At 32.4% G+C, this 19,895-nt stretch overlaps 2 protein-coding genes and 1 non-coding gene across 3 annotated transcripts; 2 read left to right on the forward strand and 1 right to left on the reverse strand.

Annotated features, from left to right (window-relative positions):
* Positions 1–8,660: 8,660 nt before the first annotated feature.
* On the reverse strand, positions 8,661–9,324 carry Polr2I (RNA polymerase II subunit RpII15). The gene has a single exon (XM_085947070.1). The coding sequence runs from the start codon at positions 9,187–9,189 to the stop codon at positions 8,800–8,802; it is 390 nt and encodes a 129-aa protein (XP_085803196.1). The 5' UTR covers positions 9,190–9,324; the 3' UTR covers positions 8,661–8,799.
* A 1,312-nt stretch (positions 9,325–10,636) lies between these two features.
* Positions 10,637–17,997, forward strand: RpS23 (ribosomal protein S23). Its single transcript, XM_085947069.1, has 5 exons — positions 10,637–10,681; positions 11,034–11,193; positions 13,599–13,797; positions 16,202–16,294; positions 17,861–17,997. The coding sequence occupies exons 1-4, from the start codon at positions 10,678–10,680 to the stop codon at positions 16,268–16,270; spliced, it is 432 nt and encodes a 143-aa protein (XP_085803195.1). The 5' UTR covers positions 10,637–10,677; the 3' UTR covers positions 16,271–16,294; positions 17,861–17,997.
* LOC147071744 (small nucleolar RNA SNORD36) lies at positions 13,424–13,487 on the forward strand. The gene has a single exon (XR_015070740.1). It is a non-coding gene; the product is annotated as a small nucleolar RNA SNORD36 (small nucleolar RNA).
* Positions 17,998–19,895: the final 1,898 nt, after the last annotated feature.

Here is a 19,895-nt window from a genome sequence, read left to right on the forward strand (position 1 = left end):
ATTGAAGGTGGTTATAAAAAAAAATCAGGTCAATCTATTCACAAGAAAACACACCTAACATTTCTTTGTAATAAAATTTTGCTAATTAGTGCTAATATTAACCGATTCTGGGTGTATTAGCTGCCAACAAACATGATCATTTTATACTGAATTGGAGTTCACAGGATACTGTTAGATTCTAAGTCGGTTACCTCCATATAGAGGTTGTGAACGAGATTTCTTGAGAAATATTCGGAAAGGGCCAATCTCGAATCTCAAGAAGTAAATTTTCTAATTTTCGAGAATTTTTATTTCTCGAAAAAATTGTTACTAGACTTTGCGGCCGACTGCAACCGGAATTTAAGATTTGCCGCTAAAAAAAGTTTTTAGAAAAGCGATTTAATCCTTTCTTTGCCGCAATTAGTTAATTGGTGTAATTAACGTAAGAATTGGTGTAATTATGAGAATTCTCAAATCTTGAGAGAATCAAGAAATCACAAGCTTTACCTCCAAATACCACCATTTTATTAAGATAATCGCAAAAACCACCAAGCACATTTAAGAATGTAAATGGAATATTTTCTTTTTGTAAAAAGTAAATAATGTATTAGAAAGGCGAATAGCGAAATAAAATAACAAGTTGGTAGAAAAATATGTAAAATTGCAGCTGATGAATATAACCATCTTTGTAATTGCAAATTAGCTAAGCCTTATTAATTAATAATGAATAAGGCTGATTAGCCTTTGATTTAATACTATTTTAATTCTAATATTATTCTAGCAAATGGAGCTGGATTTGATAGTTTATAAATACGATAGAAAAGTTTTTACAAAACGATTTTCAAGATAAATATCAAAAATAATAAATATGGAGGTAGCCGAATTTGAAACCAATAGCCTCAAGCTCATTCATTTTATCTGAATTATAATATATTCACACAAATCTTATATTATTACACTTGCACACTTATAGACGTAGAGATGATTTAATAGTCAGATGTGAGAGACGCAAGTTATTTGAATCTTTTTCTTTTTAATACCATTTGTTATTTTTTTTAAAAAGTGTTACAGTAATTTTAAATGTATAGGTAGTAATAATACTACACAATATGATTTTATATTAGGTCTAAATTTAATTTAATAAAACATTGATTTTCGTAGGAAATATATTTTTATTCTATGAATGATACGCAAGTTTTAAAAATGTAGAAAGATTATTAATTTAAAAACCCCATAAATGTACATACCTATGAGAAAAATGTTTGTAATGAACAGAACTCGGATTTGCACGTATTTGATTCCGGCCAATGTGCTTTACCATTTAAAGAACCTGTACCATACTACTCACGCCAAAATTTACTAAAAACTATCAATTCAAAATATTTCAAAATCTATTAATGTTGGCAACCATTTTTTATGATTTTTAATCAAGGTATTAATAATAGGTACTTCATTCCTAGATGATGTCAGAATCCGATGAATACAGATTCGAGTTCTGCTTGATATAAATATTTTTCGAACATAGTTTTTTTTAATATATACCTATGCTTATGAGTTATTCCAACATATTGTGTATAATTTTTTTCAATAAGATTTCTGAATTTTCAATAAATACTTTTATTAGTATTTATTGGTCATATGTGCATAGGATATAATTATCACTGTTGACTGCTATGTACCTATTATCTCAGAAAAACTACAAAAACTAAGATGCCATATTAAATATTTTGTTTAAAATTGTTCAAAGGATTTGCTTTAGTGAACTTACCGATTACTTTTCCATCATTAATTGCTTATTATTTTAGCTTTAAATAATATTATGTCAGTAATTACAAACATAATATTTAATGTTCTTCTTCGACCATGTCCGATCCTAATAGGATCATATGGGCCTCCACAGAGTAGAGGTTTGTATTAACAGATTTTGTTTTTATGAGAAACGGATGTCAGCCACTTGCTCAACCTATTAGGTCCGTACCCTGACTCACACACATATTGAAAAACAATATGTGTACTTGCCAGACCCAGGATTCGAACCTGGGACCCACGGCATGATAGTCCAACGCTTATGCCGCGCCAAAACGTATATTGCCCCATTCGTAATATCTATATTCAAACTATGCAATAACACAATGATCCGCCAAATCATGTCAAATTTCCCATATAAAAGACGGTAGGAATCTAATTTAAATTATTATTTTTTATTACTGTTACAGATAACGACAGAGCTTAATATTAGACGGCTTATAACAATCTTATATACACATATATTTCATGTAGATATGAAATATATTATATCTACCAATGTGCAAATAGGCATAAATATGATTATGCTAACTTATAAAATAATAAAAATGGAAAAAAATGACAATTAAGTGGATACCTACATAAATTGCCAAAAATATTTTATAAAATATTATAGATGTTAGTCTCCCATAAACTTATAAAATTGCAAATTGGTAACATTATGCTAAAAATTAAAAATGTAAATGTGAGCAAATTGAAATGTAAATTTGTATTTTTTAACATTTCCATAACATGTATATGTTGTATACGGTAGAAAAATTTAGCAAAATTAATGTTTATTAATATCAATGTGCTTTTTGTCAAATAGAAGTATTCCAAATGTAATTAATGATGTTGACACAACTCATAATATATCACTCCCTAATCAAATAATGGACTGAATAATCTCACAAGTACCTAATATAAAACGTCCATTTGATAAAAAATTGTAGGACAACGTTCTGATGTTTTTAGTATAGCTACCATTTGTGCTTGGCTTACAAATTTAATGTAATTTGTACGTTAAATCAATGTGCTTTTGTACCATATAAATTAGCCAGTAATAACTCCCTTACAAATTTTGTGCTAACAGTTTTAAGAATATAAAAAATAATTTAGGTTTTTTGACACTGAAGATTTTAAAATAAAATGCTAGCGGAGTTACAAGCTATTGTAGCAAAATCCTACTTAGCGTTACGGTTTAAACTGTTGTTAAAGTACAGTAAGAATAAGTTGTAAAGGTTTTTTGTTTTTCGGAGATGTTAGAAAATATGTACTTTATTTAAATATGAATGACTAATATAGCTTCCAGTAATATTGTAATGTAATGCCTCATTTATTACAAAGGCATAATTCGAAATTTGCTGTAATTCCAATTTTTTTCTAGTGTTATATTATATCGTAATTCAGATTTGTAATTTATTTTCAGATTATGTTTTATTGTGATTTATTATATGGCAGTGTGTAGTGGATATTACTAAACAATGGGACTAAAATGAATATCCATCGCTAATTAAAATGTTGTTAAAAAAATAATTATAAAACTTCACTTGCGAAATATATGTTACAGTTTAATAAGTTAGATATTATTTTAATGGTTTTAAAATTTGGTATGGCATTGGCCAAACAACATTTTCAATAATACTTAGGAACATAAATCTACTAAACTGCATTGAGTCAAATGAAAGTCTAAACATTTTTTTTAAATGAAGAAAATCATTCCTCGAGTGTCATCATATTTACAATTACTGCCTAAGAACCCAGAAGTTTTTAAAACATTTATCTTTTAAAGTAAAAAAGAAATAACACAGTCAAGTAGTTCCATTTAGGCCTAATAAAATAAATACTTTTGTTAATATGTGGGATAAAGTATTAATAATTATAGAATTAGTATTTTTGTATTAATTGTAATTACATATTTAAAGCTTATTTGATATTGTTATAAAGTCTTCCCCATCAAGGAAATCAATCAAATTATTGTAAATCAATGCTTCCTCGAATTGTAAATGCTTCCCACTGTTGAATAAAATTATTACCTACATTTAATTATAGACTTCAAGTATGATATGCTTAAAATTAATAGTAATTTATTTATTAAGCCCACAAATTTGGGAAATCATCTGAAATAATATTGCTATGGTATTTTGATAAAAACGACATATACCCTTGTAGCTTTTAAACATAGCGATGCAATATGTATTTTGAATAAGCAGGTACCGTACATTTATTCAATTTCATACCTACTGATTGGTTCTGAAAAATCTGAGTAAACTAATACATCTGCTAAAACTTAATCTTACAGGGGAGTAGAATGTAAATAATGCAAATGCTTTTGTTATATTTCACACCGTTTTGACATCTAAAAATGCCAATAAATTTTCCCTGAAATTATAGGTAAAATGAAGTGCTTATAAAGTTTATATCATATTCATATGTAAAAAGTAAAAATTCCTAACATCGTCAGTTACCTGGATAAACGCAGGTGTCATCGACAAGTTCTTTATTGTTATAATATTTGGTCGGTGTCTTTTCTTACACAATATTAGACGTAATTATTGTTTGTAAATATTTTATTGATAGACTTAACGATTTTATACATTTGTAATTCAACAGTTTAACGGCTCATCGTTAAATATTAGACGGAGTTACATGATTTCGGTCTAATGAAATATTGTTTGTACATTTTTAAGGAATAATTATTGTTAATGAGCTTTTGCTAAATGTGTAGTAACAATCAATCAAAATAGCAATTGCTGCACGTTGAATAATCAACGATTTCATATTTTCACAAAATAATAATAATATATTATGCTGACAGGTTGTGATTTTAACATTTCATATTCTTAAAATATTGTTAAATTCATACTTAGTACACACAGTATTTTGTAAATGTTTGCAAGGTATAAAGAATATTAGGTAGGTAATAATATTAGGTTATAAAATATGAAAATATAACAAGCTTAAACCTGTACTAATTTTAACTTGTAGAGATTGTCTATGTTCCTAGCTTTTTATGTATTTTTTTCACATACAACAATACACAACGAAAATGACGAATTCAAATACCTAAAAAGGTCATTTGTTCTGGTCTACTCTCACTAAATTATTTATATTACCATCATCTTGTTTTGTACACATATCGTGATGTTATTAATTTGTCAACTCTTGCTACATGGGTCTTGGGTTCAAATCTGCAATTTTTTTCATTGTGTTTGGATCCAAGTGTATTGTATTATGCAGTCATTTTATTAGACATTTGAATACAAACCTATATTATGATAATCCTCTATACATAGATCAGTTAGGTCTACATACAAATTATATACCTATATTTTTTATTATTTCAAACCAGTGACGTCCCGTAGGGGTAGGCAGATTGAGCGTCGCTTGGGGGCGGCAGTTACTCGAAGGGCGGCAAATCGAGGAGAATCATTTGGAATATATCGAAATTGCTACCTAAACTAAGTAATAACGAAAATATCTTTCCATTAAAAAAATCAGCTCACTAATTTTGTCGGGTTCGCGATATCTAGCTTAATTCCGTTGCCCTTCGCCGTCCTTGGTGACCAGAAATGACACGTGCAGATTTGCGAATAATTACAGTCTGATATTTTGTTAGTAATGTATCCATACAACACATTTCTTAGATTTTAGACTTAGATGAAAGGATGATAAAAATACTATATAAAAAATGGAGCGGGATTTTGACGCTGCCTAGGGGCGGCATTTTATCTAGGGACGTCACTGTTTCAAACTGAGTATTATACACGAGATTTAAGAAAGTACCTAATATAATTTTGAAATACCCATTGGCAAAAAGTTGAACTGAGTTGGATTTGAATAAATTCTCCCCAAAACTTTATAAACCTATGAAAATCTAAATAAGAAATATTATTTCAACCTGAATAGGTGATCTTAATTAACAGTTGTAGCCCTTGATAATGAACACATTGTTAGTGCGATTATCTAGATGTAATTAAACTACAGATCACAACCCATAAAAGGTAAAGCTCTATTATAAAATCCCTTTAGTGGAGTTATTTCCCGTATTAATTGTTTTTTTCCGTAATACTGCTGAAGCTTTGGGGGACAACAAAACATCAAAGTATGTATAAATGTGGTATACATAATAATAACTGACCGAGACAGCTGAAACCAATTCACCTAATAATTAAAATATGCATCATGACGTGTACATTCTGTGCCAATTCCTAACCTTAATAGAATTACAGTAGATATAATTTATTACTTAGATATAGGATTTCAGTTTCTGCTGACTAATTTTACAATCTTATGCTTACTTATATACGTAATTATTCGATGAAATATTTTATTGTTATGCAAATTTCAAGCATGAAAAATGCAATGTATTAAAAGCATTATACCTTAGGGCTAACAGATACGTTTTATATGAATTATATAGAGCTACTGGCTGTGATATGTTAATAAAAAATTGTGAAATCAATGGGTCTTTCATTTTAAATGCCATCATTCGATAATTTAGGAGACAGGAGGACAATGGAGAACACAACGTTACTAATCCAAAGTAAAAAGACAAAGTCATTGAAAAATAATTTTATTATAAATGAAATAGGTACAAATTGTTTTGTTACACGATATGAGAAAATTTGTAATGGATAATGTCAAAATTGATGACTAATATTCCATCAATCAATAAAATAACAAAATTCAGAAAAACTGAAAGATATAATAATTTCTACTAGTCCTATTGCTGAAAATTATAAAATTAATGCATACTCCAGACCAAAAACATCTGTATGTGACAATGTTTTCCATCCACAACAGAATACAAAAAAATCTTTGGACATTTGTGTTGACACATTTTAAATGTTCTTATAAAAATGCTTTTATACAATGTTCATTTCTTCACGCAGATGTATATGTCTGCACTATGCTCAAGTATTAAAAATGTATTAGGCTAAGGCCACATAGGCAGGTGCCTTGCTTGGTGGCTACGTGCTAGGTGACATATCCTAGCGAACGAACACACACTATTCTATTGCAATGGCCACACTGCACTCTTGATTATGAGTCACCTCGTGAGTCTCCCGGCGAACAAATATGTTGGTTATTTTTATTGTGTCACCTAGTGATCGTGCAATTATGTATGGATTTTGCAAGATGGCGGATGTTTCTTCAGTATGACAAACATCAAACACCGTATATTATTGACAGTATGCACCCAACAAGTTCGAATTTGTGACTTACGAAATTTTAAACTTAAATTCTCTGTGAGAAGTAGCTTTCTGGTTAGTTTTTAGAGTGACATATCGTTGTTGACTTGAGCGCTCCCAAATGTCAAATGAATTTGTACCTAAGCATGTAGTGTGCAATGTGGCAGTAGTGTTTTTAGCAGACAAGCATAGCACCTAGCTCAGCACTAGCGAAGCACCTGCCTATGCGGCCGAAGCCTTACATAATAGAAAGGGGGTGTTTCAATAAGAACTGACCGTTTTGTTTTTTGGATAATAAATAAAGTATTAGGAATATGTGATTTTTTTAAATGTATTGTAACACTGATACATGGGAATCATGTAGTGTGTAATATTGTTCAAATAGCCGCCTCCGCTCCTCTGACAGATGACAGTTATTTTGACTATGTTTTCCATGACCTTTTTTAAATACTATAACAGGCCATGAGGCCCAATAACAGTAGTGCAGTAGTAGAATTGAAACGATAGATATATACACTGGACCACTGGGGTCTCTATATTGCATGATATTATGGGGTCTTTTTACTGGTTCTCCGCCACCGGCCGCTGTCATCTGTCAGTGAGCGCAGTGTTGCCAACCGAACTATAATTATAGTACATTTTGGTTCGCGTACTATTCGAAAAGGTACATTTTCGTCCGCGTACTATTAAAAAAGTATAGTACGTCAAAAATACCACAATTTTGAAAATTTTTATTAATTGAATTCGCCGGTTTGGTTAGGGGTGTGAAGCGAGGGACGGTGTATAATATAAATAATATAAGATCTCAGTGTGCGATATTAGTCTATGGACGTGGTTTTGCGTTGTTTACCTACTCTAAAAAACTAATGTGACAGTTGATGACGGCGGCCGGTGTTAGCATTTTTCGGTCGTAAGAGGTGTTATAATTAAGCAGGGCATCGGAATTTCTCAAATTCTCCGTTATGTTTATGTGACAAACAAAAAACTTTCATTTTCTACACGTCCTATAATTTTTGCCAAAATACTATAATGGCTTGGACCGCGTACTATAATTCGATGACAAAAAGATAGCTAAAATTCAAAATGGCGACTGACAGATTACGATGACAGAGAACCAGAAAAAAGCACCATATTATGTTTTGGTAGGTACACATTGATGGATTACTTTATTTTGAGTTTGATCAAAAGAAAGGACATAGTGGGTTTTAAGGTACGTAAACCAATGACAAGCATTCATTGTACAAAAACTCTGTAACGACAAACTAGACTGTGTGAACACCCATATGCTTCACCAGTCAACAAAAACGGTAAACTACTTTTTATACATGTTGATCTTAGCTCCTGGAAAAGTTTTTCTATTGTATCCAGAGAAATTGGATTCCCATATATCTGGACCATAGAGGCAAAGTGGATTAATCTAGACATGCGATGTTTAATTGAGACTAAAAACTAAATTCTCTTATTGTTTTCATCTACCTTTTGTTTATTTAGCGATTATTACTAAGTAACACGTTATGGTACAACATGATATGCATTATAATTTATTAAAAATGTATGTGTTTATTTTAGGGTATATTTATATGCCCCTAACCCACTTTAAAGACTTTACCACTGCATAAAGCACCACAAAATCGCACTTAAGACCATATTATGATGGTTCTAGAATAGATCCCAATGAAAGAACATTGAAAAGTAGACAACTATTTACGAAAGGTAAAATTCCTACTCCAAACAAAAAAAAATCCAGTAGCTACAATGTTGATTTTGAAAATAATTGGTTTGCTTTGTTAGAAGTTATTCCTAAATTAAGCGTATCATAAAATGGAGAGATTGGATTAACCTACTCAGTCCATCTATGCTTACAGCTAGTACACACGTAATAAAGTCTCATTTCTTCCTCAGCTCTTCGGGTTTGCCCTTGGAAGAATACAGCTTCTCGGTTGTTGCATTTCGGGCACTGGTGTTCCTTCGTTCTAGGTAATGTCGGATCGCTCACCACGTCGGGGTTTATGTGAGTTAATTCGTCGACTTCGTGCATGATTTTGTTCACGTAGACGCAGTTGGAGTCAGCTAATTGCTTGTAGTCACAATTTCGACATGCATACAACAACACTTTGTTATTTTTGTCTTCTTTGGGATATAACATGTTATTGCATTCTTGACAGAAACGTATGCCCACATAACCTGGTCCCCCATCTTTTTTCGGTGGTGGCTCAGATACTACCTTCATGACCAATAAGACTTGTTGTATGAGATATATGCAAAGATATCTTGCGTAATACTACAGCGTCTTAAAATTGTATCAGTTATTAAAACACTTCTAAATCTTGGCAACTGAACTGACTATTTTTTATTATCCATAGAAATTGGTATAAAAGTAGACTGACACAGATGGAAAACTACAGAATTTAATAATGTTGCCACTATTGCCAGATTCTTTTCCCTATACCATCACACTCCTACAAACTTTTCTAAAGAACGGTCAAAAATGGAACTACGAACTACCATGACGCCATTTTGAAAATGTCATTCGAATGGTATATTCTATCCAGTTGCGAGTCTTGATTGGATAGTTTTCGACTGTGGCTCCCCCATCCATTTTTAATATAAGTTTGTAGGTCTGTACAACATATAGAACTACGCTCCTATCGTAGTAACGATTATAGTACGTAGGTACGTGATATTTTGAGGTTCACCAAAAGCGCCCCATCAATAAAATATTTAATATTGTATTATAAAATAGTGAAACAAAATACCTAAGTACCTACCTATATATTTTTTAAATATGCAAATAATTTTCGCCATTGTTATTTTATAAACATTTATTATAGGGGTGTATTTTAGATTTGTAAGTCATTTTATAAGGTAAATGTTAAGTGTCAAATTGTTTATAGTAGGTTTTCTAGTGATCTCTACAATATAATTAATATTGTGTTATTTAAACGTTATTGAATATCAAAATAACAGAGAAACGAAAGCAATAAAAAAAATACCTATCACATATCTACATAATAATATCTACCTAATTTAAGGAATCTAAAGATGTTTTTATGTTTGATGTATAAACGTTCTATTATTTTAATATCTACCTACATATTAAGTAATATTATAAAATAGGAATTAATAACAATTTTTGAGAGCATTAGACGTCGTTATGTTTTGTTAAATGTACGACAACCAAGCATGGATTTGATTAAAAATAACTTCAGCGGCTGAATGAGTAAAATAATATCAAATACTTATAATACATTTTTTGAATCCAACGGTCGTCACCAAAAGGGAGACCGAAAAAATTGAACCGTCCAATCTCTTTGGGTTGGACAAATAGGTACTTTATAATTTTTATTCCATGAACTCGATGTGATCCACCAGCGAAAAATATCAACGTTTTCAAAACCCTGTGGTTTGAGTGCCTGGTCAGAATGGCTAAAGGTTTTTAGAATAAACGATCACCTAAATCCTAAAATATCATGAGTAGACATATATGTCGTTCATATTGAGGTTACAGACAATAGTTTTACTAATTAAATAAAGTTAAAACATTTTTTATGAGACTACAAAAAAAAAACCTCTTTTAGAGATAATGTTGCCAACCATTAAAAAATAAATACAAATTAAAAAGTAAACGTAACCATCTAGTTTGTGCGCATGTGCCGGCCATTCCTCTTCTGACAAGCCTCTTTCACTTCCGTCAAGGACTGTATCGTACGTGCTCAAGATGGGTGAGGCGTCTTTTTGAGTTAATACATTTAAATAATAGTCCGGCTATTCATTTTTAAACTTTTATGTAAGTTTGTTTCGAGATTTAGAATTAAGAGTAATAGTTTTTGTGTAAACTCAAACATTAATGTTAAAATCTTAACCAAAACGTTCGGCGTCGTAACCGCCATAGTGTCGACATGAGATTTTCGCGTGGTGCACTTAATTAATCCGTTCCATCCATGTGTAGAATTGCGGCTATATTCTATGAAATCAGCTTCAAAACAGTTGCAAATTGAAATTCCGGTGATATTGTGAATTATTTCTCGGTTTACCGTTGTCATCGTTAGCTAACTGTTATTTTCTTGTACACAGGCAAACCCCGTGGATTACGTACGGCCCGTAAACACGCCGATCATCGCCGCGAGCAAAGATGGGCTGATAAAGAATACAAAAAGGCACATTTGGGCACACGCTGGAAGGCGAATCCCTTCGGAGGCGCGTCTCACGCCAAAGGGATCGTCTTGGAGAAGGTGTAAGTACGTTTCTCATTTATCTCATATTCATTAACCTAACAGTTTTTTTTTATAACATAACACGTGTAACTATGTGACTTTTGTAACTTTGTGACTTTTGTAACTTTGTGGATGTCTAGTATTTGCATTTCTTGTGTGATGACATGGAAAGATACTTTTTTGTTACGGTTTTTCCATCGATTGCTCCATGTCATCTAACGGTACAAGGTGTAAATCACATGTTTCGTATCAATGAATGTAGAAGTCAATGTTCCTTGAACTCTTAACCTTTATTTTATTTACCGAAATGCGGAGCGGGCTTTTATCATTTATCATTCAGATGCTGAACCTTTTGTAATTACAGAAGTGTTTCTTTTTATGCATTTTTTGTAATATAGATAGGTAGTTGATAGGTATAAGATTTTTCTCACTATTTTTAACATGGCTTGTAGTTAAATAGACATTAAAGTTCCCATGTGGTGACGACTGCTTTGTAGTAGCCAGTTTTATTGGCAGTTCTAATCACATAATATACATGAACGCACCAGTTATTATAATTAACAGTTAACATCAGGAGAAATGTGTTCTTTTAATTAGTTTAATAATTTATAGTGTGTATACTATTTTCATTTTCGATATTACCAATGGCCATTGCAAACAGTGGCAAAGTGCACTGGAATACCTTATTTTTCACATCTACCATGTCCATGGAACACTAAAACATTTGTGGGGCAGTGGGTTGTCTTCTGGGCATTTAATGTGTCACATTATTGTCAAATAATGTAAATATGCTATGTTAATTATTTTGGTAAATGTACCGCAGCTGCAGTCATGAGATTTTATAACTATTTTTTTAGACTAAACATAATCTAACCTACCCCAACCTAATATAATCTTACTTTGTGATAATGATGCATCAAAATGTATGAAAATTTTAAGTTAACAATTATTGAATCGAAAAGCCTATGTGCTGACAGGAGGTATTTATTATAATTGTCTACATGAAATAAACTGTGTTCGTAAAAAAAAAAAACAAATGCTCATGACAGCACGGCATCTGCGGCACGATTACCATTATTTTTCATAGTTTTGTCTGTATCATAATCATAATAGCATGTGTACACGTGCATAGATTTACTACCACCAATGGCCTGCAAATTAAACTATCGCGATTATAACTGTTTACACACAAAAATGCTAATTGTCACTGATGTTGTTACGGGATGGGAGCACCCGTCTGACTTTAAATGCCTGATAAAACCCCTTTTCCATGTGATCCAAGCTTTCTGTGCGTTCATGTGACTTGATGATAATTCGTTTTTGGTTTGTATTATTTGATCATGGTTCAAAAGTTGGATACTTCGCACAGTAGCTTCACAAAATTTATTTTTTCTTTTTGTAAAGCATTTGTTATACTAAATACCCATGTCATGTACTTATTTGTTATGACTAAGGAACTTCAGACCAAGAGGAAGCATCGTAGGAGTCTTCACGAGGAAGAGATGTGGATTCTCGTGGTATTATTCCTGTGAATGTTGTATGTTAATGTCACAATCACAGGATAATACTGCGAGTATCGCTTCTCACTATCTACACTCCACTTCCTTCACTGCTTCCAGAATGTGGTACTGTCTGCTCTGTTTATTTAGTGTTATTGATGATCAGTTGTTTTAAAGTAGGATATAAAATTGCAATAGGAATTCAGCATTATATTTCATTTCTCCCCAGTCATAAATATTTGGCAGTGTGTAAAGGAAATTCAAAGCCTACAGCAGCACAATGTGGAATGTAAAGGTACATGATGGGCAGAAGGAACCCAACGGATAAAGCGGTAGACAAGACAACGCTATAAACAGTCATTGAGAATGTACTTTTCATTACTATGGATACACAACTCATAAGCATATTTAAACATTGTGTTTATTGTTAACGAAAGAAACATAGCCAGTTCAGGCTTTTATTAACCGAGCTGACACATTCAGCCCTGCAGTATTGCAATTCAATCATTACTGTTAGTGGGGTTACCAGCAAGCAGGCTGTAGTGCTGCACAGACATGATTTATTGTAGTTTGGTTTTTGTTCTGTACCAATAAAAAACCACAATTTGATCAACGTAGACACGGCTTTATAGTGATTCACTATCGCAATGTCTCTATTTCAGAGTGGCACGTGACATGATGGTTATGTGCTCGGGTTATTACTCTGATTGGAAGTACAGAATTTATAAAAAAAATCCATCTTTATTGTTTCGAGCAATGATGTTGTTATATTTGCTACTCTTGAAGTTACTTGATGATAATTAAATCTGAGCTCGTACAATAATTATAAAATAATCGTAAATTTTTCTGTAATATTGTTTCTTCAATCTTTTTAATTATATGCTGTTCGGATTGAGTTAATAATTTTTTTTTTTTTGCTCTTTCAGTGGTGTTGAAGCCAAGCAGCCGAACTCTGCCATCCGCAAATGTGTCCGTGTGCAGCTGATCAAGAACGGCAAGAAGATCACGGCGTTCGTTCCCCGGGATGGTTGCCTCAACCACATTGAGGAGAACGACGAAGTCCTCGTTGCCGGATTCGGCAGGAAAGGACACGCTGTTGGTGATATTCCTGGAGTCAGGTTTAAGGTGACTGCCCTATTTTGATTTTAACTTTTACATAATCCTACCACCGAACGACGTTGGGGCACAGTGTATATCCAGATTTTATTGTCTATTCATTGCAAAATCCAACTCGGCCAGTGGTTGCTAGGTTGTATGACTAAATATCATTCATTCCAGAGGAAATCAAATATGCACATCTCCCCACCATCAATACAATCACTTCTAAATTACTGCGGTTGAATATTATTACATAATATGCTTTTCATAGAAAGTAATGTTTTCAATCAACTTTTTAGCCAACTTTGAGTATGTCTACATTTTCTATATATGTTACGCCCAATGTGCGAAATTGAATATTACATGAAATGGGCAAAATTTTGCCTAAATCATGAAAAATGCAAGCCCGTTGCCTTATTCATGAATTAGACATAATATCTGGAGAGTGCGTGAAATCGGCAGTAATTTTTCTGCCTACTTCATGTCTTGGACAAATTAGATAGTAGCGCTACGGTGGTATTTTTTGCAACTAAACTAAATGTATCAAATGCTCATGCATTGGTCAAAATGTACATTAAATTTATATTATCTATGGTCAAAATAGATGATCGCGCTCCGTGGTGTTTTTTGCAACTTAACAAATGTGTCAAATGTCATTGATTATAATATAAAAATATACCAATCAATAACTAAAATGACATTCATATCCATTTACTATGCGCAAAAAAATTCTAGAACTATAATATGAATATGATAACGGAAGAATTTTATTGAAAAGTATTTTCGCGATTTGATTCGTGCTTGGGTATCAATTGTGCAATGGTCGATTGAATGTTTGTGATAGTTTGTTGACACTCGATAGCTAACCTCAAAATGGACATTCAGTTGAATAATTTAATTCAGAATTACAAAACCTAACCTAATAATAATAATATTATATTATGTCCAATTATAACTAATAAAACCATCCGTATTAAATTTACTTTTTCTTCTGTCATGTTGACAGTTCAAGAATTCCATACCGTGGCGAATTCATGTACTCAGCAGAAAAATTACCTAATTCATGAATAAGGCAACAGGCTTGACTATTACATGAATTAGCCAAAAAATTGCCCATTTCATGTAATAGTCAATTTCACATATTCGGTGTAACATATATAATAATAATAATATATATATCATAATATAGTAATTAAAACTAATGAACATTTAGCACGTAACTTTACACGATGTCAGTGCGAGATGATTGCTGCATCTCTTAATAGATGTTAATTCTTAAAATTAACAATTTTCATTTTTTATGCCAGCTGGCAATTATTAAAAAAAATGCTATTTTACAGGAGAGGCAACTAACTTTATGGTTTCGTTTACAAATACAGTCGAACTTGGTTATTACAAGGAAGATAAGACTGACTGAATTCGCTCATCATAAGCTTTACTCATATCAGAGAATAGGTATTTTTAAATAAGCAGTCACAACACAAGTCTCAATTCAAACAAAAATACACAATTTGAATTATCCCCCGAAACAAGCATGGCATTCATAAACTACAAAAGAAGTTGTTTATTGTAATGTAGGCTAGTAGGTATCTACTGACTTCAGCTTGGGTTTATTACATGAAATTTCAACCATATGCATGGATACTTTTTCAATGTTGTCGGTGACAACACCAATTAGGTACTTAATACACTTATGTAGTGTCATAAACGTAATCCGATCCCGGCGGCATCGGGCTACGGTGAGATTTTATTGCTTACTATCGACACATTACCAGTTTTAAGAAAAAATTTGATGATATTTTTGCTCTGTATATCCGATATGTAGCTTGTTTTAAAAGTATGGAGAAAATCATAAACTAAAATGTCGACGAATGTTTCCTCATTACATCAGAGATCTCACTATATCAGTGATTGTAATAACGGAGTTAAACTGTATATGGTTATGGAGTTCAATCATCCATGATTTAACAATGTTTCAATTTTTTGGAATTACATTTGTAGATATTAACAATGGCCACTAGATGGCATTCAAAGTCAATTTTCGATTAAAACTGAGTTAAAGGCCCTACAAACTTATCTAGTTGCGAGTCTTGATTGAGTAGTTTTCGACTGTGGCTCCCCCATCCATTCTTTAGATAAGTTTGTAGGTCTGTACACATTTTTCTAGTTTTAACGACGATATGAGCTTCCACCGTAGGTTTGTATTATCAAATTTTTGTTTTTACAAGAAATGGACGTTATCCACTTGCTCAACCTAATAGGGTTATACTCTGGATCCAATGGACACATGTTGAAAAGCAATATGTGTATTTGCCAGACCCAGGATTCGAATTTAGGAACCAAAATATAACAGGACGCGTAAGCCGCTTGGCCATAGTTTGTTTACTACGCTATCTCCAATATTGCTATAACATCTGATTTTTGTTTTTAGGTGGTCAAAGTAGCTAATGTATCTCTACTGGCCCTCTACAAAGAGAAGAAGGAGAGACCAAGATCATAAGCTGTGATGACTCTAGAATATAAGGTGTGTACATTCAATGTCTGGTAATATAACTGATTTTTTTGTTGGGGTTTTTCGCTCATTGAAATTTTAACATTTCGAATATATGTAAAATTTCGAATTTCCAAACTAAATTGGGACTGATACTGATGCTAGGCCGAATAATGATTAATTTCAGATAATCAAAAAAAAAAAAAACTGGTTATTGTGCCGCAGGTGACCGCATGACCGTTTATCATTAGATGTAGACGGTTATATTAAATACCCTTTTCTGTCGGCACAGATGCTGTTCGATCCAATTTATTGTTTATTTAAAGTTTGATATTTTCATACATTTCGATGAATCATTATCGCACACTAAGATTAGGTTGGGTTTGGTCTAAATAGAAGGTTATAAATACAAATAATGAAATGCGCATAGCAAATGTAGAAACAATATCTGTTTAATATGGTGAATACCATGTGATAACCCATTTTACAAATTGAACTGAATGAGACGAGTAAGTAAGGGAGTTAAAGGAAACCAAAAAAACTTCATTACAGTAAAACCTCGTTAATACGAATTCCACGGGAGCGAAAATCGAAAAAAAATTCGGAATATGAAATGTATGTGGGAATAATATAAAAATTTTGCATTTTCTTTTTTGTTTTCATTAATTTTGTTTACGATCATAGATGTGCCTACCAAATCTCCGATTTCATGTGATTTAATGGGTCAAAAAATGTCAGGATTATTTGTATTACCTTCATAAAATAAATAATTTATGTTTTGTCACAATTTTCAATGACTGGCTCGTGAAATATTGTATTTTATTACGATTTATTGAATATTTTTATATGCCAGGACTCTGAAATCATTTTGAATTACGAAATTCGAATTAAAGGTATGGTTTTATATGAAAATAATGTTCAAGGGACTTTTTTTCGCGAAAATTTCGAATTACGGAGAATTTTGAATTATCCGTGTTCTTACTAATGAGGTTTTACCCGGAACTAATGGATTCGCAAATCGAAATCATATTATGTACACAACATTTGATTTGAAACCTTGGTGTTTAGTGATATCAGATGAAAATACATTGGGATGTCATTAGTAATATTGTTTGATAAACAATTAATTAATTAATTCCGTAGAGAAATAAAAAAAACCTAACCAAATTGCCACCATAAAATCATTATTTAAATATATTTGACTTCAATTAACCTAAGATCAATAAATACTTTTAGATAGTTAATTAAAATACTACATCGTTTATTGCACTTGTGGAAACAATATTGTGCTTCTATATTTTATTAAATGAAACTAGTTAATGTACTCACGAAACTACAGTGTGGCCATAATGAATTTTTTTACTAGCAAGGCGTAGTCGCTAGGTTTTTGCCTTCAGAGTCGGCTATGTGCATAAATTTCGTAAAACAGGTTTTTTGCACCAAAAATTTTGTAATCATTCCTTCTACACCAAGGAAAAAATATTTCGATGTAGGCGATAGGCATTGTAATTCGCGTTGTAGCAATTAATTTTTTATTTAATACAGGCATGTGTAGGAGATTTTGTATTTAAAAATACAATATAACACTTTTTTTTTCAGGTAATTCCAAGTTCCTGCTCATCTAAGGAATTCCTATGAATCTGCACTACAAGATCTCCAAGCAGTTCATTTTGTATATTGACATTATTTATACAAAGACCGAATTATAAAAATGATGAATAAAATTCATTAACAAATTTTAATATTTTTTTATCTACCTAGTCCAATTTTAACACTCTCAAACACACGGGCTTTGATAAAATCACAAATATATTGTGTCCCCACCCGGGCGGAAGGTCAGCGTCTTACGCACAGCACCATGAGAGCCACATATTTTACATATTAATTGATTATATTTATTATAAAGGTGTGGTTCACAAAGGACTGACGAAATCATTAGGAGTTCCTCTTGTGTCTACTGCCATATTATGGACAATATTTTTAAGGTACCCATTGACCGGTGTGAAACTCACCAATCAAATGAAGATTTTGAATTCCATATTTCATTTTAATTACCATTCTCTACAAACAGCTTACCATGTTGCATACAAAGTATGCATAAACATACCACAAGTGAAGTTCGATAGTTTTGGTGGAATGAAGGTTTGAATGTCATTAATTAGCTGGTTGCTAATAAATTCACTTGACGCCATATTGGTTATTAAATTTAAGTTGATTCCCATTCCTATCAATTTCTTTTTCAACAGAAATTGGCATGTGGCTAAGAGCCTGTCTGCATGGCGCACGAGTAGCAAAAATGCTTTGCGCTCAGTATTCAACGTGGAAACAGAAAGCGGTTGTGTTGTGGCTTGCGTACCGACGATGGAAACGACGCAAACAATGAGAAAATAGACTACAGAGTATATCAAATTTTAAGTGAAGACATGTATTTTTTAGTTTTGGCTGTATTTCTCGAACAAATGAATACCGAAGCGCTTAATACCTTTTTTTGGAGCGAAATGCCTGAAAACAAATATTAAATAAATTAATATAGGCACGCCACTGTTAAAGAAGATATATTAAACTTTTCATAACTCCACCTGTGAATGTTATTGAAATGGAACTGCTGTGATATTTGATTCTTTTCATAACATGTGAGTACCAATCCCAATGACATTATTAATGGACGACGCACTCAGTACAGTAGCTAGCAAGTAAATTCAAACGCAACATTCGCACGTGCATAGGTAGACGTCGGGCAATATCCATTATGCGATATCACGCATCGGGAATTTATAGCAATATCACCTTTATTGTAATGGCGTTAGAACAGTGTTTCTAGTATCAATGTTCGTTTGAGCGAACCCGTTCGAACCGAACCATTCGGCAGACCCGACAAGAAACATCGAAAATTTATAGCAATATCACCTTTATTGTAATGGCGTTAGAACAGATTATGCCATTCGGCAGACCCGACAAAAAAGTGAGTGTCATTTTTTTTTCCAGATGCTTCGTCCATATTAATGTCATTGACCAATCCCCATAAAAGCGATTAGGGAAACAAAAAATTTCCGTTTAGTGGATCAGGATAAATGATAAATAAAACTAGGTAGGTACCTATGTAAATACATTATGGAGCATTTTTTAGTGGCAATATTCACAAAGCCCACTTGAATGTTATTGTTATAATTTATTGAATAAAATATTATTTTAATAATAGTGAGAATTAAATTTAATTAAAATACAGCTCTAGGTACTGAGAGCACGTAAATATTTTATAAATAAAGTTTTTCACTTGAATTTTTTTTGTTCTTCCGAATCACCAGGTTTACTAAATATTTCTACGAGCTCTTTCCAGCTTGTGCGTTTTATATCTATATTAGAATAATCAAAAGATTCCATGTCCCATATAGCCTTCCTTTTTTCCACTTCATCAATAAATAATCCTGTATCGAAGTATTCACGCTCCATTTTGAAAAAAAAAATGTCCTAAAAATAGCCGACAAATCACTTCCGCGCACATAGGCGATCGCGTTGTTACTGGGCGCAATAATTGGCGGCATAGTACCTCGACTCGTGCACAACACGTGCGAGGTCGAGAGTCTGGCGCATTCCTCGTGAGAGTCATCACGCGCGAGCACTTGTGGACAGTCTC

This window comes from Rhyacophila brunnea, unplaced genomic scaffold, assembly GCF_057557595.1.
Source record: "Rhyacophila brunnea isolate RB1 unplaced genomic scaffold, BYU_Rbru_1.0 scaffold_2, whole genome shotgun sequence".
In the NCBI taxonomy this organism is placed as follows: domain Eukaryota; kingdom Metazoa; phylum Arthropoda; class Insecta; order Trichoptera; family Rhyacophilidae; genus Rhyacophila; species Rhyacophila brunnea.